Source organism: Amphiprion ocellaris, chromosome 13, assembly GCF_022539595.1.
Source record: "Amphiprion ocellaris isolate individual 3 ecotype Okinawa chromosome 13, ASM2253959v1, whole genome shotgun sequence".
Lineage (NCBI taxonomy): Eukaryota > Metazoa > Chordata > Actinopteri > Pomacentridae > Amphiprion > Amphiprion ocellaris.
In genome coordinates, this window is record NC_072778.1 from 15,750,309 (window position 1) to 15,771,328 (window position 21,020).

The 21,020-nt window shown below is 38.2% G+C and overlaps 2 protein-coding genes and 2 non-coding genes across 5 annotated transcripts; 3 read left to right on the forward strand and 1 right to left on the reverse strand.

Annotated features, from left to right (window-relative positions):
• Positions 1-3,109: 3,109 nt before the first annotated feature.
• hs6st2 (heparan sulfate 6-O-sulfotransferase 2) lies at positions 3,110-6,243 on the reverse strand. 2 transcript variants are annotated; one of them, XM_023283248.3, is made up of 2 exons: positions 5,325-6,243; positions 3,110-4,509 (listed from the first exon to the last, which is right to left on the reverse strand). In XM_023283248.3, exons 1-2 carry the CDS (start codon positions 5,903-5,905, stop codon positions 3,690-3,692), a joined length of 1,401 nt encoding a protein of 466 aa, XP_023139016.2. In that variant the 5' UTR covers positions 5,906-6,243; the 3' UTR covers positions 3,110-3,689. The 2 variants fall into 2 exon arrangements, with proteins under 2 accessions (XP_023139016.2, XP_023139015.2); XM_023283247.3 differs by having other exon boundaries at positions 3,110-4,512; positions 5,325-6,241.
• A 205-nt stretch (positions 6,244-6,448) lies between these two features.
• Positions 6,449-6,521, forward strand: trnaf-gaa (transfer RNA phenylalanine (anticodon GAA)). Its single transcript has one exon. It is a non-coding gene; the product is annotated as a tRNA-Phe (tRNA).
• Positions 6,522-7,462: 941 nt separating this feature from the next.
• On the forward strand, positions 7,463-7,535 carry trnaf-gaa (transfer RNA phenylalanine (anticodon GAA)). The gene has a single exon. It is a non-coding gene; the product is annotated as a tRNA-Phe (tRNA).
• Positions 7,536-12,913: 5,378 nt separating this feature from the next.
• On the forward strand, positions 12,914-20,505 carry zgc:153018 (Transmembrane protein 179-like). Its single transcript, XM_023283245.3, has 4 exons — positions 12,914-13,399; positions 14,748-14,885; positions 15,659-15,737; positions 17,340-20,505. Exons 1-4 carry the CDS (start codon positions 13,077-13,079, stop codon positions 17,535-17,537), a joined length of 738 nt encoding a protein of 245 aa, XP_023139013.1. The 5' UTR covers positions 12,914-13,076; the 3' UTR covers positions 17,538-20,505.
• Positions 20,506-21,020: the final 515 nt, after the last annotated feature.

The following is a 21,020-nucleotide window of genomic DNA, read 5'->3' on the forward strand; positions in this document are numbered from 1 at the left end:
CAGCAGATAACAGATATGGTTAAAAAAAAAAAATCCGAGGGAGGGCGATATGGAGAGGGAGGAGTTGGACAAGAGGGAGTGTGTTCGCTCCGATTATTTGATAACATCATTAGGGGGAAATCAGAGTCACGACTGAAGCACAGCAGGTATGAAGGTAGAAGGTTATTACACGTTGCTGCTACACAAATTATGATGCTAATGGTTAGCGCCACTGAGGGCTGGCAGTTAGTAAAGATGTTTAGCCCTGTCAAACTGGTAACATTAAGGTTGGAGCTAACCAAACAAACCCAAAACTAAATATGTATCTACATATAGCACAAAAGCTGTGTTGTAATTTGAAAGATAAAAGTTAACTCAGTCCAACTTTACTGAAGCGTTATGTTAGCAGTTTGACTAATGGCCTGTTAAAATATAACGTATTTTCTATTAGCTAGCCAACGGTCAATATTTAAACTTACCGGTAGCCGTATGAAGATATTTAACCCTGTCAAACTGGTAACATTAAGGCTGGAGGCAGCCAAAAAAATAAACAAATATTTAGCTACATATTGCACAAAAAATAACCGTGTTGTCATTTGAAAGATCCAACTTAGATGAAATGTTATGTGAGCAGTTTGGCTATTGTTATGTTAGCACTTTGGCTAATGTTATGTTAGCAGTTTGGCTAATGTTATGTTAGCAGTATGGCTAATGTTATGTTAGCAGTTTGGCTAATGTTATGTTAGCAGTTTGGCTAATGTTATGTTAGCAGTTTGGCTAATGTTATGTTAGAATTTCGGCTAATGACCCGTTAAAATGTAACATGCTTGCTAATAGCTTGCTAACGGTCAAAATTTTATCTTAACAGTTGCTGTATAAAGATATTTAGCCATGTCACACTGGTAATATTAAGGCAGGAGCTAGTCAAAAAACAAACGAACAAACAAAAAGGTATAGTTACATATACCACAAAAATCGTGTTTTGATTTGAAAAGATAAGATATAAACGATAAAAGCTAACTCAGTCAAACGTTGAAATGTTATGATAGCAGTTTGGCTAATGTTATGTGTTTGGCTATGTTAGCTGTTCAGATAATGCCCCATTAAATTGTAACATGTTTGCTATTAGCTAGCTAGCGGTCGAAATTTAAACTTAACAGTTGACATATAAAGATAGTTAGCTCTGTGAAACTGGTAACAGTAAGGTTGGAAGCAGCCAAAAAAAAACCCAAAACAAATATATAGCTACATATAGTACAAAAGATCCAACTTAAAGGAAATGTCATGGTAGCAGTTTGGCTAATGATATGTTAGCAACTCTGTATTTAATCAGCTTAAAATACTATTAGTCCACCAATATTTACTGTTATTCTTATTTATTCTTACTTGTTTTTGAATGTTGTAGTATTCCACTGCCTTCTTGCTGCTAGATTTTTGTTTTTTCTTCTTCTACTTTTAAAAAAAAAAATAAATAAAAAATTAATTATTTTTACAGTGTATTAGAGTAATCACATTATGTCCATCCATCCCTTTGTTTCTCTCTTTTGACTACAGGTTCTAGGTCAGTATTGCATTGTTAAACAGCTTGTACGACTTGTTTCCAGAGCTCTTCAGAGAAAGTTTCATCCCTACAGTGTTTAAGAATTTGTACAAGAGCTTCAAATAAATCCACAACCAAGCCTAAATCATACACACATATTTATACAATTAAAAGCAACTGCATTTTAAAAAAAATGTATACAGTATATGGTTTTCAATGACAGTAATGTGAAATGTTCATATTACTACAAAATCACTGTAAACATTACATGGTGGTCATAACTATTTGATTATATGTGGTTTAATGAGGGTTAATTGTACTGTTAAAATGGATCTGTCTGTAACTTACTATAGTAGTAATGGATGTCCATTGTTGTATGTGCACAGATTCTAAAGTGATTCACTGTTTGTTGTGTGGGATGGCTAGACTTTAGTCTGTGCTGGCTAAAACAATATTTTGTCATGTTTAATTTGAATGAAGTATTCTATAAATATATACTGCTATTAATGATATATGAAAAAAAGCCCTCTGAAAAACCTTTACAACATAAATAGGAATAAAATTAGAAAGAGTGGTATATTTAAGTGCTACTGAAGTGGTTACAAGTAAGAAAAATTAAACATTTTGAGAATTTTTATTTATTTTCTCTAAGATAGCTGCTGGAAAATGCCGTTTTTTAAATTTTTTTTATTGGAAACTCCTTTTCATGAATAAAATATTAAACTCATGATACCACCGTGAAATTTCCCCAGTTAATTACTTAACTCACTTAATACAATGATTTTTTTTTCATTTTTTGTTCAGCAAGTTTTCTGAAATGTTATCTTAATGTCCAATAAACAAAATGTAGTAAAATAGAAACCTGAATATATATTTTGGTTGTGTTATGGAAGACTTGTTACACTATTTTTTTTTTTTTTTTTAAACATTTGTTTGAAAAATCAAGTTAGTCAATGGTATGAATGATAGTTCATCTAAAATTCTTGCAGTAGTGTGAATATCCACAAAGCTGTTGAATTTAATTAGAATTTGATCAAAGTACTTGATCACCAGAGCAACATTTTTCACCATCAGGGACCATAGATAAGCTGAATATCTATATCATATAATGTCTGCTGCATGGTTTTTAGATTTTTGTCATTAGTAATATTTCAATTATTATATCACATTCGCACAGAACATCTACACTTCTAAAAATAAACAGCATGCAATCATTTCTGTCAGTACAAGTGCACTACAAGAGAACAAATCAATCCAAACGTCAAATAATCTATTTAAGTCGTTAAAATCTTGAGAATATTCAGTATCTCTGAAATTTATGAGCAGCTGTTAGAGCTGATTGTTTTATTAAATCCTCTGAAAATCAGACTGAAAAACGATCCAAATCCTACCCAACCAAATTTAAGAACAAGCTGTGATGTCAACTATCACCTCAGCAGTGAGTTTGGATTTCAGTAAAATTACTTCAGCGCTCCCTGCTGGTGTTCTAGAGGTCTGCAAGGGGCAACACAAAAGCTTTTGTGCACATGATCAGACAAAAGACCATCAGATCCAGGCAGAAGATATTCAAAGGCAAAACCAGACAATTAATCGAGTAAATGTAAAAGCAATTTTATATAAAAACAGACACATTCAGTATTTTTACAACATTAGCAGTTAATGCTACACACTGAGGTATCTATGAAAACTCCATTCTTCTTAACTGTTACTGAAAAGACACTTAAAAACAGGTACATTTCAGAATATACGCATTTCATACAAGACAACAATTTGGCAAACATATGGATTGTTAATCACAAATAGTAGATTTTTAAAATAAAAAAACATTACATTGCTTTTTGTTTGTAAAATATAAAATAAATCCCCCATTGTTTCAAGCTACATTACAAGAGTTCAGATGTGTTTAACGTCCAGGTAAAAGGCTAATGTCATCGAAAGGTACAGGATTCCAGTTAGCTAGACTTACCCGTCTGTCAAGAAAATGCACCCATTATTAATGTCAGTTGTGGCAAAGAAATACAATCAGTATCAATAAATTAATGTGTCATTTAAAACAGTTCATGGTGAAAAAAAACAAGTGGAAGGCATATACTAAAAATCCTTGATGAAAACAGACAAGGCAGAACTTGGAGCACTTAGTATTAAGACACCCTACAGTTGATTCCCGTCACTACCACTGTTCTACATTGTCTGTGTAGTCATCCATGGTGCTATTCTCATCCAGATCCCACCAGTCTGGAAGCAGCACTTCAGACTCCACGCTGCCATCAGCTGCCTTCTCCCTCTGCTGCTCCTCACTTACAGCAGGATGACTGTTGGTCAGTGTTTCTGTGGGCTTCGGCTGTCTTCCTTGCTTCGTTGCGAGCCTTCCACGGAGTCGCCTCCTCTCCTGTTGTCGTCTCTCTCGGGCCTGCCTGCGCTCCTGCTGCCTCGCCACCTGGAAACGCTGCAGGAAAAGGTCGCGGGCATACTCATACAGCTCTACGTCCCATCGGTTCAGCTGCCGAATTCTGTGTTGCGTCTCAGGAGGAACCTCCACACTGGAGGCGCGTGTGCCATTGAGCTGTGTGAATGGTGCAATGAATTCCAAATTGAAAGTTCGCTCAAATAGATACTGGGTCTTCCGCTGGTACTCGGTCAGTCCGTAGAAGGCCATGCCTCGCAGGTTGCGTTTGGCGCTCTCCAGAAGTACTGCCCAGCGCTCCTCTTCACTCATGGCAGAGACGTTGTAGCAGCCCACCAGGCTGAGGTCGGCCAGCATGCGGGTCTGCCGGTTGTTAGCCAGGTTGTAGGGGCAGTCCATGAACTCCTCCAGTGAACAACCCGACCAGTCATCTCCTGAATAGCAGCTCGGCAGCTCTGACAGTGTTGGTGAACGTCCGTCACACACGTGCAAGGAAGCCTTCCATGTAGCACCACGTTGCACGTGACGCCACTCGCTCAGGTAGCGTGACACTGGGTCTCGTAGGATGGTTATGTAATAATAGTTCCTACTGGAGAGGAAAAAAGACAACATGTCATTAATAAGCCAACTTAAATGGCCTCAATATGTCTCTGCGATTAATTTGTTTAAATAAGTGCTCCATCAATTTGTTATAATGCTTGAATAATAAATGCAGTGATGAGGTGTACGAAGATGGTGTTACATACAAGAAACCATCAGTCTCTGGTTGTAGCACACAAAACAGACAAAACTAGAGCAAAGATCCTGCAGTCTTTTGGTCTGTTCATACAGTCTGCATGCACTAGAAGCATTTGTACCTTAAGGTTTAGCCACGAAATTATACTTGGTGTGTTGGTCTCTCGTAAATCTTCTGTACAATGTACATACTCGATGAAAAAACACAGATTATGTTAAAGCCAAAGTTTAACCACCTACTATTTGCAGTGGTAAAAGTTGCTCCAAGAGTTTGCGCTATATTACACCAATGCAGTCTTTATATTTAGGCTAAACTGGGAACAGTTAAAATAAGGCTGCAACTAATCATAAAGCCGAAGATGGCCTTTATATATGTCATGTCATGCCCACAAACCAAATATATTGTCACAGAGGAGTGAAGAAAACAGAAAATATCACATTCAAGAAGATGGAATCAGAGTATTTTTTTTTGTTTTTAGTTAGCTTTTTTTATGATTGAAAACTAACTGAATAATCATTGCAGCTTTGATTTGAAAACCTTTGTTATTAAGAGTAACTGCTCCTCTCCAGAAGTGATGATTTTGTGAACTACTCTTTAAATCTAGTGCATTTCTGAATCATCTTTAATGTAATTATAACCAATGTATGAGTCTATCTTCCACCAACCTGGGCAGGTTCTTGGGAGCCTCTCGGGAGTCCATCCGTGACGGGACACAGCTGGTCAGCTCCGTCCAGTCCGCATGAAGCCCGCAGCTCCAGCCAGTGGAGAAACGGGAGAAGAGCCAGGTTTCCTTCTTACCTGGACGGAGACAGGTACACTTCTTCTGACCTGCGTGGCACTCGCAGGGCCTCTCCAGCTGAATATTCCGCACCAGGTGTCGACCAAAAGTGGTGCCGCCGGTCTTCTGGATGTGCAGAAACACGATCACATCGTCCCCCTTGATGTTGAAGTCCACGACGCGATTCAAGTCCGCTCTGGTGAAGTTGAAGCGAGGGACAAAGCGAGCCAGAGCGCCGTCTTCTGCGATGTACGGATCCTTTTGAAGCCCGTCTTGGATTTCGCCGCCGCCGCCCCGGGAACCAGTTGCACCGCCGACGTTAAACCAGGACCCCAGCTGGTGGAGCATCTGGCACTCGGACCTGCTCGGACACACGTACTGGATCATGATGACGCCAAAGAGCAACACCATGAGCAGGATGATCAGCAGCCGGTGGTGGTGGCCGCCGCCGTTGGATTTCTCATCCATCTTCCCGGGTCGGACAGAAACACATCACTCAGGCAGTCCGGACCCCTGCCTCGGCCGGCGGAGAGCAGTGTTTATGCGGCCGCCAGATGAAGCGAAAACAATAACAATGCGGCTGTTAGCCAGCCAGAGAGACGGCGGAGTCAGAAATCAGACGAAAACCAGCTTCTTGTGACTTTCTTTCTGTGTCGCAACCACAGCCGTGCAGGTTTCTTTTAAGATACTCGAGCAGCTCGGTCGTTGGTGTTCGTTAGCTGCTCATAGCGATAATCTTTCTTCAAGCAGCAAATCCGCGTCTTCCACTACCAGCGATTCCTGACCTTTCTTCCCAGCAGCCACCGCGCTCAGTGTGGGAGCAGGGAAAATTACGTCACCGCGAGCGCTCCAATCCAGAGCTGTGGAGAATCAAAGTTCATCTAAGATCCGAGTGCCGTTCAATCAAACTATGTATGTCTCTTAATTGATAGACCAACAAAGTAGTTGGGAAACGTGAGGTATCCAGACTGACGCCTGTAAATCTGGCATGTACACATAGTGTGTTTCATCGCCGAAATAGCTCAGTTGGGAGAGCGTTAGACTGAAGATCTAAAGGTCCCTGGTTCGATCCCGGGTTTCGGCATTTTGTCACGCTGATCCACACCAGACCGTATAGTTTGTCAGGCATTTGTTTAGGCTGTTTGTCAAAACAGGAAGTTGCAGATACTTTCAGGGTGCCATGAACCTGTCGCCTGCAATACCCTGAGGAACCACCTTAAGGCCGTTTTCCGCGGAGAAAAAGGTAGCCACTTTGACGATAGGTGTTGTTTTTATGGCATCAATACTAGAAAGCAAGAATACTTAGCCAGTCATATTTCTTTTCAAATCTATGTTCTTAAGCAACTTCAACGTAGCCAGACTTTTTGTGTAACTTCACCGTGCTTGTATTATCTAAAATTGAAAATTACACGTATTAATGCGAGGCAGACACAGAGTAAGCCCAGCATCCATCTGTGTAACACTGTGTGCGCCTGTTCAGAAATATACTTCATCTATCACTTAAGTTTGGTTCTGTAGATTGAGCATGCACGTTTTGCTGGTTTTGGTGCCGAAATGGCCGCACAGAGGAGGCATCAGTTGAAAACCAATCACGTTAGGAGGGCTATCATTTGAAAACCAGTAATGTGCACGCTCAGTCTTTTAACTCGTATATATTAGCAACTTTTCCAGCACCAATCCGATGGTCAGATACATATTTTGCTCCCCTCTAATACGTCAGTCACATCAGCCAATCAAACATCACCGTTCAAATCCCTGACAGCGCTCTGTGTTTTCAAAATACTGCAAAGGTAAGCCTTGTTTGTTTCAGTCTAAAATGATTGAATTTGAATCTCCCCCTCCTGTTATTGAAAATTTAGCGTATTATAGTATGGTATATTATCACTGTGCTGTACTTCCCAATGCCACGCTATGTGTGTCTGTCAGTTGTTGAGAAATCAAAGAAAATACAAATTAAATATGCAGTATTAGTCGTTTTTTTACAGTTGTTTTCGAAGATTGTCATGCTGATTAGCGTATTTTACTGCCGAAATAGCTCAGTTGGGAGAGCGTTAGACTGAAGATCTAAAGGTCCCTGGTTCGATCCCGGGTTTCGGCATTTTAGTACCGTAAACTAAAATCAGTTCACTAGTGTGAAGCCGTAACACAGTCTTTTCCTATCTAAACACCACCTTTGGTGGCGCTCATTGTTCCATTACCTGTATCCACATAGAATTGAAGAAAAGTCCCGGAACTTGTATTTGTCATTGTTTTGGCCCACTTGGAATTAATCTAGAAAATGTAGCCCATGACAGCAGAATTTAGCCAGTTACTGCTCTACAAATGCAGATCTATATGCATGTCTCATCGTATGGTAGAAAATCCGACACTAGAAGTTACTTTTCCAGTATTAGGAACCAGCGTCTACAATGCAAAGCATCCCAACTCAAGTGGCATTGTTGTCAAAAAACAATCTAACAGAGATCTGATAGTAAATGCAATAAAAGAGGCATCAGTATTGGCAATTAGAAAGACTTACTTTCACTAAATACTATACTCTGAGTGTGCTGTTGTCATTCTGGACAGTGAAGATATTAACTGTCCTATAATCCTCCGGTCCTGTAATATCTAAATGTGTTGTAGTGGCTGGTTACGTTGTTTAGAATTTCCATGCAAGCCCACAGTGATTGGCTATGTTGGAGCAGCTTTATCATAAACAACGATGCGCACTGGTTTCATCTTAAAGAGCTGCGTAGTTCTGTTATTAGTATTTGTGAACTCCACAAAGCAATAATCTTTCTTACAGCAGTAACTTCGCATCTTCTGGTGCCATTAGTTCTTGGCCTTTCCTCTCAGCTGCTTTTTAACAAATGAGAAATCGCACAAAACACATATTTAGTTTGTAGTATTTGTCCTTTTAGTCTGTCTTTGCAGATCTGACATACACATTTTAGCATATTTATTCATGTTTTCAGGTTGTTTTTGTAAATTTGGCATGCACATTTTCTATGTTTTATGGTGGATACAGCTCAGTTGGGAGAGCATTAGACTAAAGGTCCCTGGTTCAATCCTGGGTGTTGGCATATTGATGCAAAGAACTAAAATTCATTCAGTTGTACACACACGTTCTGTTGACCAGTAGACTGTTTTCCACCAACTTACTGCCTTCTGCAGCTTCAGCGTGCTCCGAGTGCAAGAAACACCACTGCAGGGGAAACAAATTCTATATTTTTTTTAATTTTTGCCTTCTTTTTTTTTTGTTAGATTTTTGCCTGCCCTGGCTTTAATAGGATTTAAGTTGGACGATTCTTAAACCGTGGATACCAGTGTGTACCAGTGCACACACGTTTCCTGGAGGTGATCATCATTTTAGTTTTATGGCAATTTAAGCTTTTGCTCATGTACACACTTTCATTGGTTTAGAGAAACCCCCCAGGAAGCCCTCACGTCCTAAATCCATGCCACTGTGGCATTTAAACACATTATCTAGGTTTTTGTTGACCATGTTCCCAAAACAGGGCACTTGAGATTAAAATTATTTAACAACTTTGAAAACATTGAGAGCCTGCTTTGACTTCAGTCTAAGTCCTGTCTCCAGTAGTGACAATAACACAATGAAATCAGACATGAAACAGTACAATAGTTAGTCTCAAACTGCATCTGTCAGCTTTGGGGATCTTTTCTCAGTTTTTCAGGTGTGTCTTAAATTAAGCTGTTGACAGTAAGAACACTGAAACAGGTTTTGCTTGCTGTATTACTGTAATTCCTCCTGTTTACTTTTACTATTAAAACATGTCGTCCTTTTGCGCTTTTAGGGGAAATGTAAGTGAATATTACAGCAGGTTTTAAGACAAACCTGTCCTTTGAGGATTATGATAAATACAGCAATGTGCTTGTGTACGTAATGCACATAAATTAGCCTGTTTAACACAATAACAAAGAACACTACAAGCTTATTACTGTTTCGTATCAGAGTCAATAGATACATATATGTAGCATAGTTATGTTCACTTCTCTTCATAAACACAAATCATCTAATTGAATCTGTTTAAAATTAAATCAGCTGCTGCGCTGAGCTGTATGTGTGTAGGCCTTGTTTCCAGAATAGCAGCCGGCCCTAAATAGCAACCTTATGAGACTCATCATGTGCCACATTTGTCAAGTGTCATCGTGTTTCATCAATTATGCAACATTTCACTGTGGAAAATTTGGCTTTCTGGAAGTACCTTATTAACCCTCCTGTTAGGTTTGTTTCTCATAAATGGCAATGATGTTCCTGAGTCATGTAAAAATGTAAAAATCCCAATAAACATTTTTTATATCTCATTATTAACTCCATTAGTAACCCTTCAATCCATATTTAGTCCAGTGGTGTTCTTCACCTCTCACAGATCATTGTTCAGTAAAGATAATTCACTCGTTTTTCATTTTAAAAAATGCACATTAAAACTTTTTTCAATGCACACTGGAAAGACCTACATGTTAAAAAAATCTTTTACATTTTTAATTCTTTTTCATTTTATGGAGTGATGTTGACACCTCTTCTGGGATTGCAAATATGTGAAATTAACCGTTTTCATTTTATATGTTGATCACACCAATTAAGCCAAGCAGAAGTTTCATAACAAAAAAAAATGCTTTTAACTATTGTTTTTTTTTTTTTTTTTTTTTTTTTTTATTTTCACTTCAAAATTTCTCAGTTTGACCAGGAACATAACAGGATAGTTAAGCGCTCATCAACCACAAGGTGACCGACCACCTGTTGGTACTTGGTTCATCAAACTGCCCTTTGTTCGCATGTTTCATCGATGATATAATCACTATTTTCACAACTTCACCATTCAGTTGTTATCTGTGATCAAGAATTTGTGTTGCAACCAGAAATGCCTGTTACCTCTGTTTGTATGTGTCTTTGTAGCTTGGCAATTTACAAGCTTGCACTAATAATCAGTATTCACTTTAAATTAATGACCTTTATAGCTTAAATGCTGCTGTAATTGTCATTCATCACACATGCAAACCCACGTGTGATGCTCTCATCAATGCATATCCTGTATTGTGCCCAGATAGGTAACCAATAGTTTACATAATTATGTGGTTAAATCGTTTTTCAAAACACTGAATGACAGATGATATTTCACCAGTGTGTTATTATAGTTATAGGTTGTGAGGTAATGATTAATAGTAACTGCAGTTCATGAATTAAACAGATGAAGACAATGTATACAGGGGCAGGTTTAGTTCCCAACTCCTCCAACACGGAGGGTAGACTGAGAGAATTTTAAAATACTGTCACATTAGTTTCAGCACCTTTCAGAAAATACTCCTGTCCACTTTATAACAGCCAAAACGTAACTTTTCTTCTACTTTTCATCAGAAAGTTTTGGCTTTTAGTTTTATCACAGATCAAGCAGAGATCAAACTACTGCTTATGTATGAAGATGTGTGTTGTGTGTCTTCCTTCTTCCTGTAAAGTTTAAACAAAAGTTAAATGCCACGTTAATGCCACTGCCTGTTGTGTCAGCAATATGATGGCTCTGCAAAGTTGAGTTTCCCCAGTATGTACATTTATCAGATTTACATCACTGCTGAGCCCTTTTTCGAAAATATTCATTTTCAGAGGTGAAAAACACAGTTCCATGCACTCCTTTACAACATCTGAATGTGTCAGCTTCATGTCTGAATGAGCAATTTGGTCACTTTTCTGAAAAAGTCAGGACAACAATCTTACTAAGTCAGACCTAGATACATTTATATATCACTTTCAGCACGGCACAAGTCCAAACTTCATGTAGTCCTGTTAACAGATGGACATGTACGAGGCTGACATCCTGATGTAGGAAAGTGTAGGATATCGTGAGCGATGACAGTCTACACTGGAAACAATGCCCCTCTCAGTTTTAAGTCTCTTTTTGTCATTTGCAGTCATTTTGCACCTAGTCTTTGTATGTTTTCATTGTCATTTTTATGTCCTTGCAGTCATAATTGACCCAACAATAAATTCCTCACCGCTCCTTCAGAGGCTTTTGTTCTGCTCAGTAATCCATCTATGACACTAACAGGTGAGCTGCCTGTCAACCTCTGGTAGGTGAAGAGTTCTTTCTGCCCTCTCAATGGGTTTGAAACTGAAGCGTTGTCCTCATCATTTCATCTGATTTTCGGGAGACAGTTGGCTCGGGGGTGGAGCCGTAGAGAAGAGAGGAAGTTCACTCAGCCCCACCCCACATTCCTCTCTACCAAACTGTGGCACCCAGTTCAGACCTCTGGGGCAAATTAGGTGACAAATTAGGCTGCTTCTTTATCCCACCAGCTTCTTAAAGTGCAGTAAATTGAGTGTACGTGGTGCTTACAGTGACACCAGTATGACTCTGCAGAATGGGAAAACCTTTCTCTGACAGGAGCTGAGGCCTCTTATATAATCACGACTACAAAATTCAGCACTAACATGAGCTGAGAAATACAAATGCAACCTCTGTTCCTTTATTTGTAAAAGTTTGTGACATGCAGTTTAGTTTTTATGTGAGTAGTTGTCTCCAAAAGCTGATTTATTTGAGTTAGTGCTGAACTAAAATCGATTAAAACGAAAGAGCTCAGCCTGAAATATCTGCAGATTGGCGTCACTGATCAGACCCTTCATCATGATGATCCAGACTATCGATCAGTCTGCAGGATGATTCGATTCCCCTGATTAAAAGCGGGTCAGCTGGTCAAAACAGATGTGACGTCAAATGTAGGGTCAAAACAAAGATCGTGTATGTAAGATGATGCATCACTCCGCTCAGACATAAGCAGGAAATAAAGGGAATAGCTCTGTCGAGTGTTGCTATTTTTAAAGCTTTCCAGCAGATAATGAGTGGCTCTGCCTACCTAGGGAAAATTAATGGTTTTGCATCATGTTTGACCGATTGGTTTTCTTAGACCAAGCAGAAATATCTACAGTCCCTTTATTTTTGCTTCTGCTTTGCTTTTTTGGTAGGATATCTAAAAATATTGTCCAAATGCTAGACCACATCTGTTATTATTTGATGTGTCTCTGAGCTAGAACAATGCTTTATGATCTAAAACCCCTAAGAAGAATAGAAAATAAATAAGCTTTTCCATTGAGGCCAGAAAAAAATGTGCCATGCTGTTATTTTGTTTTTTTTTTTTTTAAGGAATTTTACATCTATATTGCATTGGACTGTATGCCTTTATATGCGTCTAATGGGAAAATGCAACCAGCTTTAAATATCATGCTCATGCAGAGAGCCACAGTTAAATATACCAAATTTAACTTAAGTGCAACATTTTCACAGAGTCTCCACTAATCAGGGTTAGGACCAAATGGGGACTATTTTCTCCTGTTAGAGTGATGTTAAAACTGCAGTGATCAGATGTTTTTGGTCTGTTCTAATCAGCTTCATGAACTGTGTACGTCTCCTGCACGTGTTATTATTTTGACAGCATTTCATGGTCTGCGGATCTTGGGGCGGAGTGATCCCTCCTCCTTCTTCCTGCTCTCTGGCGCTACGTGCGGATGGATGGTTGTGTAACGGCTCGGTCTCCGCCCTGCAGCTTTAAATACCTCCACACCGGGGCCGTTGCATGGGTAAATACACGGGGGTGTGTTGGTAGCACGGTTTGTTTCTCCACTCTGTGAATACAGCTCAGTTTTGCCGACATGGAGCTGGACCGGCGGCTGCTGCTGGCTCACTGCGCGGCTCATGCCCTCTCGGTGGCGGCGGGTCTGCTGGTGGTCGTCCCCATGGCCCTCAACGGCTCCGCGTTCAAAGGCCGCTGCGCCCTCTTCTCCACCGGCTACTGGAGGACCGAGCAGCGGCCCGAGCTGACGGGGCAGACCGGGGACGAGTCCCGCCTGGTGGTGCAGCAGTGGGGCCCGCCGGCAGCCTGCCAGTTCGGCACGTTCGTGGGTATTTTCACGGTGCTGTACGGAGCCGCGCAGGGCTGGAGGTGTCTGCTGTATCTGCACGGACGACATGACGAGTGAGTCACACGCACACGCGCACACGCACGGTTATCTTTACAGTAGCAGCACTGACCTAAATATACTAGTACTGCATTATAAATAATGTAATACAGTAGTAGTTGTTTAATAACACACACTGCAAAAAAAAAAAAAAAAAAAAAATGCACGTTGCACCGCTGTTTGCATCATATTTCAATTTTCTCGTGCAACTGCATATTTTTACTACATTATATTTGTACATCTGACACTTCACGGTGCATTTTTAACTTTAGTACTGTTTTACTCATGATATATTTTCAGAATCAGAAGTATAACCAGTACAGAAAATATAGAGATAAGCATAAGTAGAAAAATATGTCCTAAAAATATAAACATAAGTAGAAAAACGATATGCATGAAATGTAAAATGAACATTTTCCAAGAAAATAAAATTAAAGTATACAGTGTAATAAACAGTGCTATTGCACATTATTGAATATTAACTCAGTAAGCGTTATTATGCATTTTATACTGTAGTATATTTTCTTATGTCTGTATCTTTTTTTCTTTTTTTCTTACGTTATTTGCAGATATTTCTTCTTATTTATTTGTATTTGTGGTCACTGAACCCCTGCTTGGTTCTGTAACAACAGAATTTCCCCTCTGTGGTCAATGAAGTATTGCTATTCTATTCTATTCTATTCTATTCTATTCTATTCTATTCTATTCTATTCTATTCTATTCTATTCTATTCTATTCTATTCTATTCACTCCCTTATGAATGCACATCTTTATATATGCAGAAAATCATCATTCATGTTTTTATATTATTATCAAAAACAGCCTAAAACAGTATTTAAACATGGAAATACCTGCTTGAATTTTTTTTTAAAAAGAGCTGAAAATGTGATTTACAGTTTCGTCCACATCAGTTGTGGAGGGTAACAGTGCTCCAGTGATTATTATTGTGAATTAAATGAACATAAAATTGAATAAAGTGGAGTGGAAATCAGTATTCTTATGGAGTGGACTCCTTTAATAGCTTATTTTATGTGATTTACAGTCCAAATCCAAGATTGAGCAACATTCTCTGTCTAATTTGTTTGTTTTCTGTATGTTTCAGTTGTTTTTGTACTTGATTTTATAGCTTTAGATGCCTTGTTGGTTAATCACTTTTGTAATAATAATATTTTTAAATTTGCTATGCAAATAAAGCTATTACTGTTAATATTTTTAAGCAGGGAATGTTTGTTTATTGATTATAATTTTAATATTATCATCTAGCATATTAACCGACTCTTGTGTTAGCTACATAATCTACTGTACATACAGTTTCAGGCTGATGTTTTCTATATTAGTGGGTCTGTTTTGTGTGTTTCTGTCCAGCACCCTGTTCTCGTCCTTCCTCACCGTCCTGCTGAGTGTGTGCGTCCTCTTCCTGTCTGGAGGCGCCAGCGTCCTCGTTTCTCTGGGATTCAGCTCCTGGTGCGACACCGTGACCGATGACAACACGCGGCCCTACAGGTACGTCATCTGAGAGTCGCACAGTGATCTGTCCTCTCTGTAGGGAATCAAAAACTGTGACTTTTGTACTAAATAGGCAGTAAATTTGACTGATACTTGACTGCTGAACCTTCAGATCAGCCTCGATCTTTGTAGAGCTTTTTCGAACGACACGACGCATCAATAATCTCATCACAAACCTGTCCCTTAAAGAAAATACACTATTATGTAAGCAGAATATAAAAAAATCAGGATTTGTATTGTCATATCTCCCAACTTTATTGATATATCTGCTCAAGTTTTTATCCAGTGTTGCTGTTTTACTGTTCAAACAAGTGAAATCCCTGTTTTTTAACCCTCATGTCGTCCTGCGGGTCAAAATTGACCCGGTTTAAAGTTTGAAAATGTGGAAAAATATATATATTTTCACAGTGAAACTTCTGATCTCCACATTTTCAACATTTTTCAAAAATCTTTGAACATTTTTTGGTGGAAAAAAGAATCGTTAAAAATGTTTCTTTAAGAACATTCACATAAAAATCAACCAAAATCCAGCGAAATTCGCTGGATTTTGGTTGGAATTACTGGAATTTTCTTCCTGAAGGTTTTGCAAATTTTCAGAAATTTGGGGAATTTTTTTGCTGAATTTTTGGATTTTTTTCAGACTAGGAAATAATATTTGTTGGTGCCTGTAAATGAGGACAACAAGAGGGTTAAACCATGTCTGTAATTGTGATAATGCCTGTGGGTATAGATTGAGATCCTCTCATCCCTTCGTGTTTGTTTGTGTTCAGCTGTGCAGAGTCCCAGTCTGTTCCACTTTACCTGGACGTGGACACTTCGTCTTTCTACACAGAGCTCAGCCTGGCTCAGGTAGGACAGCTGGAAAAAATGCACATTTTGTACAATAGAACACTTTAGTCACACTAACTGTCATCCTGGCCTCTTCTCAGACTTTCCCTGAAATTTCCTCATAAAAGCTAAAAAATGGATCATCTGTAAGCTAAATGAGTCTCTACTGCTGCGGTTATTATTCAACAAGTCATGTTTTCTGCCACACTTTTTTGTTTACAGCATAACTCCATATGTATTCTTTTATAGTTTTGACGTCTTCAGTATTAATCTACAATGTATAAAATAATTCAATAAAAACCACTGAATGAGAAGGTGTGTCCAAACGTTTGACTGGTAGTGTAGCTTCCAGGTAGGATGATTTTTAAGGAGGGAAAGATAGAAATTCCCACATCTGAAAACATCTGCCAAAATATTCTATAGAACTTAGGTTTGAATCTAAAATACAAAATAAGTAAACTGAACAAAATCTGAGAGGGTACAGCAACATGTTTCCTGACTTCTGTTTGAACTCACACAGAGTTACACAATAATTAGAATAAAAATCTCCATAGTGTTGTGATGGTTTGTGTTCACAAAGCATCCACACAGCACTATATTTAACATGCTGCTGCACACATAATGCAATGTGTTCCTGAGGTTTACCAGCTTTAAACTGGCTCCTACTGTAACAGTCACTACATGAAATTGAAACTTGTGATTTTCAGCAAGTGCGTCAGTTTGATTGCTTACATCATCACTGTTTTATGGATGAATTCCTCTCCGGAGCAATTTTTTCAGCTTCTCTTCTGTGACATTTTGCCCACAAATAGGAGATGGAGTCTGTTAAAGGCTGCTAAAAGCATAAATATTGATTAAATGACGTCATTGGGCCGTTTTTTTATAACTCTAACATGCTAATCTAAACATATGAAGCAAGCCACATGACACATCAGTGATACAGGCTCTGATCCAAGACTGGAGATTTAGTTGTAATCATAATTACAAATGTCACTGCGATTTTTACCCTCCTGTTGTCCTCATTTATGGACACCAAAAAATATTGTTTCCTTGTCTGAAAAAAAATCCAAAAATTCAGCAAAAAAATTCCCCAAATTTCTGAAAATTTGCAAAACCTTCAGGAAGAAAATTCCAATAATTCCTTAAAAGTTTCCCTTAAAAGTTTTATTTAAAAAAAAAAAAAAAAAAAAAAATCCCCCAAATTTGGCAAGAAAATTCTTGTAAATATTTTCAAAAAATGAGTAAAAATCTTCAAAAAAAAATCCTAAAATATCTAAAGTGATTACATATATATCAGTAAAACTTCGAATATTTTCTTTAAGAACATTCACAAAAAATCTACCAAAAATTTAGATTTTTTTGTGAATGTTCTTAAGAAACATTTTTTTACATTTCTTTTTTTCCACCAATAAATGTTCAAAGACTTCCCAAAAATATTTAAAAAATTTGGACATCAGAAGTTCACTGTGAAAAAAAAAATTTTTTTTCCACATTTTCAAACTTTAAAACGGGTCAATTTTGACCCGCAGGACGACACGAGGGTTAAATGATAAGTTAAGCGTTTACTCTCCTTCATTATGTGCCTGTTGAGTTCGTTTTGAACGTCTGTCCGTGTCTCCTCAGGCGTCTCTGTGGTTCGTCACGGCTCTGTGGTTGGTTCAGTCCATCCTGGCCTTCCTGCGGCTCTACCACTCCCACAGCCAACACATCAGCGGCCCCTGTCTGCCCCGAGAGAAGGAGCTGCTGCTGGGCCACAGTCCGTCTGACAGCGGCTCCCCCTCACCTCCACATCCTCCAGCAACGCCCACCGTCTTAGTCTGACCGGGAAGGGCACGAGGTAGTGGTACAAGACGTCACACTTATAATTTACACCTCATTCTGTTCACTGTCACAACTGATAACATCGACTCTGCAGTTCTTACTTCATATTTTGATATTGTGCATCATCTTATATAACAGAGGCCAAACTATTGTGTGTGTTTGCTATCAACCAATAGGCAGCAAGAAACTGCAGCACAAAAATGCCAAAGATATATTGGAGGTCTTTATTTAATTGTTCTCTGATAACCACATTTCAGGAATAAAAGCTTTTCTACTGGGTGATCTGTTAAAATCTTAAATGTCAAAATGCTATTGTCCTTTGATATACATTATCATTCTGGCTATATTATATAATTCGGATGAGCAGAGCCAACATCACTCACATTACTTTATTCTGCCATCTGTTTTATAGTCCGTCTATAAAAAACCTAGACGTCCACATGCTGCGGTTTGAGAGTATTTCCACATTCCTCAAAGTCTGTTCTAGCCTTTTGGATCAATATTTATTTAGTTCTCCGAACAATAAAAAGATTTTTAATGAGTTTTCCAAGTCATGATTATATTTTCTGTCCATATAGCGAGAAATGATGCCATCATCAGGTCATTAAAAGTGTCAACAGACTGTTATCGCTGGCCATTACATTTACATAATGTCCAATATTATCAGTCATACAAGAGATTGGTCTGGTTTATAAGGTAATGTACAAAGTAGATTTGAATGTGATTTCACTTGTAACCAAATGAAAATTTTACAAATATAAAATACAGCAGAGGAAGCTGATTTAGGGTGATTTATTTCTGAATGATATCAGAATAACAGTTAAAATTACATAAATTCAGCATTGTGTATCTACTTTCTTTGTGCGACAAGAGATAAAAGAAATGCAGTGTTTTGTATGAAATTATACAGTAATATCTTTAAAGACAGATAAAGACTTAAAATAACTTGTTATAATTTTGGCTTATGGTGCACAAATGAATTGAGACCATGCGTTATTTCCAGTTACATTACTTAAATAGAGTTACAGCTTGGAAAACTGGTTAAAGGTTTTTTAAATAATTTTATTGGTAGAAACGTCAGAACAACCCTTAGTGTTGTTTATCGAGTTTTCTGATTTTTTTTAAAACTCTGGGGTATTTATTGTTTAGTTAAAGCTGCAGTAGGCAGAACTGTGGAAAAAGCAAAATTAAAAATAAAACACCAGAATGTGAAAATGTACAGCTCTCCCCCTGCATCTCTCCTCTCTCTGTTCTTCCATCAGACAAGTAAAGGCATGTGTTGACACTTCAGACACACAAAATAAGTCAAGTTAACTGTAAACACTCATTTTCTGCTTCACACAGGTCTCATTTGTAGTGTTCCTTAGTCTCCTTTCAAAGGCTACATTTACTAAAGCCTGGAAACAGAGCAAAGAAGAGGTGCAGGAATCTACTTTATCTCTCAGAACACTTGAATTACAATATGCTGAAAAGTTGGAAAATGAAAATTTTGCCCATTGATGCCAAAAAACATTCCTTACTACAGCTTTAAATGTTAATGAGGGTAGAAACTACTTCTATATGAGAGATGTGGCATGAAAATAACAGATAACACTACTAAAAACTAGAGGACAGCTTACGAAGGTTCAAAAATAGCAAACAGCTGTCAGAATTAAGAAAGCTAAAATGAGCCAAACCATTCACCAGAGAGTTTACAGTAGAGTTGAATTCAGTTTGAGGTACAGAGTTCTTTAATATGTGTGCAGCAGCAAACATGAAGGCTTCATTCCTGTGTCTGTTTGTACAGCAGCGGGTACAGGATGTGTCTTGTGATCTGCAATTATGGCTGAAAATGAGCTGCGTGAAATCAGTTTTCAAAGATGTGACTGATGTTTGTTCAGAATGGCTTTATAGATAAACACATGCCAATGATTTAAGTGATGCTTAAAGAGAAAACGATGATGAGTTAATGTTGAGTCCAGCATGTGAAGATGTTCATGTGTAACAATAAAGTGGTAGGAAGGAGGCAGCAGCCAGCCTTTAGGACTCATATCTAAAATTAAACCCCAACTTCAGTCTAAACTTAACGCTGTCTTCTGCCACAAGGACAACAATAGAAGCTGACATCAGAATAGCTGCAGTATTCAGTGATCTAATAACCATGGTGTTATTTAGAGCTTATTTTCTGTCGTGTTACTATGATTTTGTGATTCAAAGCTTGATAGTTCATTGACATCACTGATGACTGCAAGAGCCCAGATGGTGTTTTTTATTCCAGCCTGTTGTGCACACATAGTATTTACCATGCATGGTTGTTTACATTCCTGCTGGAGTTTGACATTTTGCACAGTTGTGTCCTCATCAGGGAGAATACATATTTGTTCTGAGTGTAATATTCAGATGGAGCACTGAGATGCTTTTATTGTGAAGCATGTGGTGAGAGTGTGACTGAGCCACCATGTTCGTGAAACAGGCTCACTGTGTGAGCATGACCCGAATGTTCTGTTGTGTAACAGGAAAATGGCAGCTGAGCTTCTCTCTTCTTGTGACGATTTTCACCATGATGCTGTTTGTGTGGATGCAGCTGCTCGCAGGGCCTCGGCGAAGCAGTTAAATCGAAATGTTCAGCGACCAGATAGTTTTTACACTGAGAGAGATTTATGTGGAGCCAAGCGGGGTCAATTAAGAGGCAAGAAGTTATTATCTTTGCTGAGTTTTTGAAATGAATGATTCAAAGTAGTTAAACTTTCTCCTGTTGTCATCGATTCGAACAGCTGTAATGACACACAGACAGTGGAGCAGAAAATCTGAAGCAGAGAGATGAGACAGCGCTGTCCTATGAGCTACTGTAATATATGAAAAGTTTTTGTATTTGAACTGACTGTCGTCTTGCTTTTTAACTCTTATACTTGTTTGTTCTCATTCATATTCATGTTTTGTTGTTTTGATTTGTCTTGTTTTCAAATAAAACGCTTCCCATTGCAAAAGATTGTTGTCTTACGGTTTCCTTTACTGTTATTTCAACCTGAACTGTGAATTTAGTTATAGTGTTGACTGTTCATGACTGTGTTGAACTTTTGTGAACTAACAACAGTTTTTTCAAGTTTCTTACCAAAAGTTAAAAAAAAAACCAAAAAAAAAACAAGGATGTGTACTGTACTATCATAGAAGACTAAGAATACCATTTCTTGATGACCAAGAAATTGATTTATGTTACTCTTCACTTAATTATTGAAGAAGAGAATTACTTTCACAACAGATTACAGTTGGAGATCTTATCTCATCACTGACTTATGGGGCAGAACTTGGATATTGGCAGAAATACGTGTCTCTGTAAGCTCAATTTGAACTGAATTTGAATTACAGGAACTGAATTTGAATGCTGAAAACTGGTTATGGAACTGAATTCTATTTTAGTGTCATAAATAACCATGGTGTTGTTTAGAGTTTCAAAATACGCAATTCATATTTCATTTTAACACAATAATCCAAGTTGAATAATTT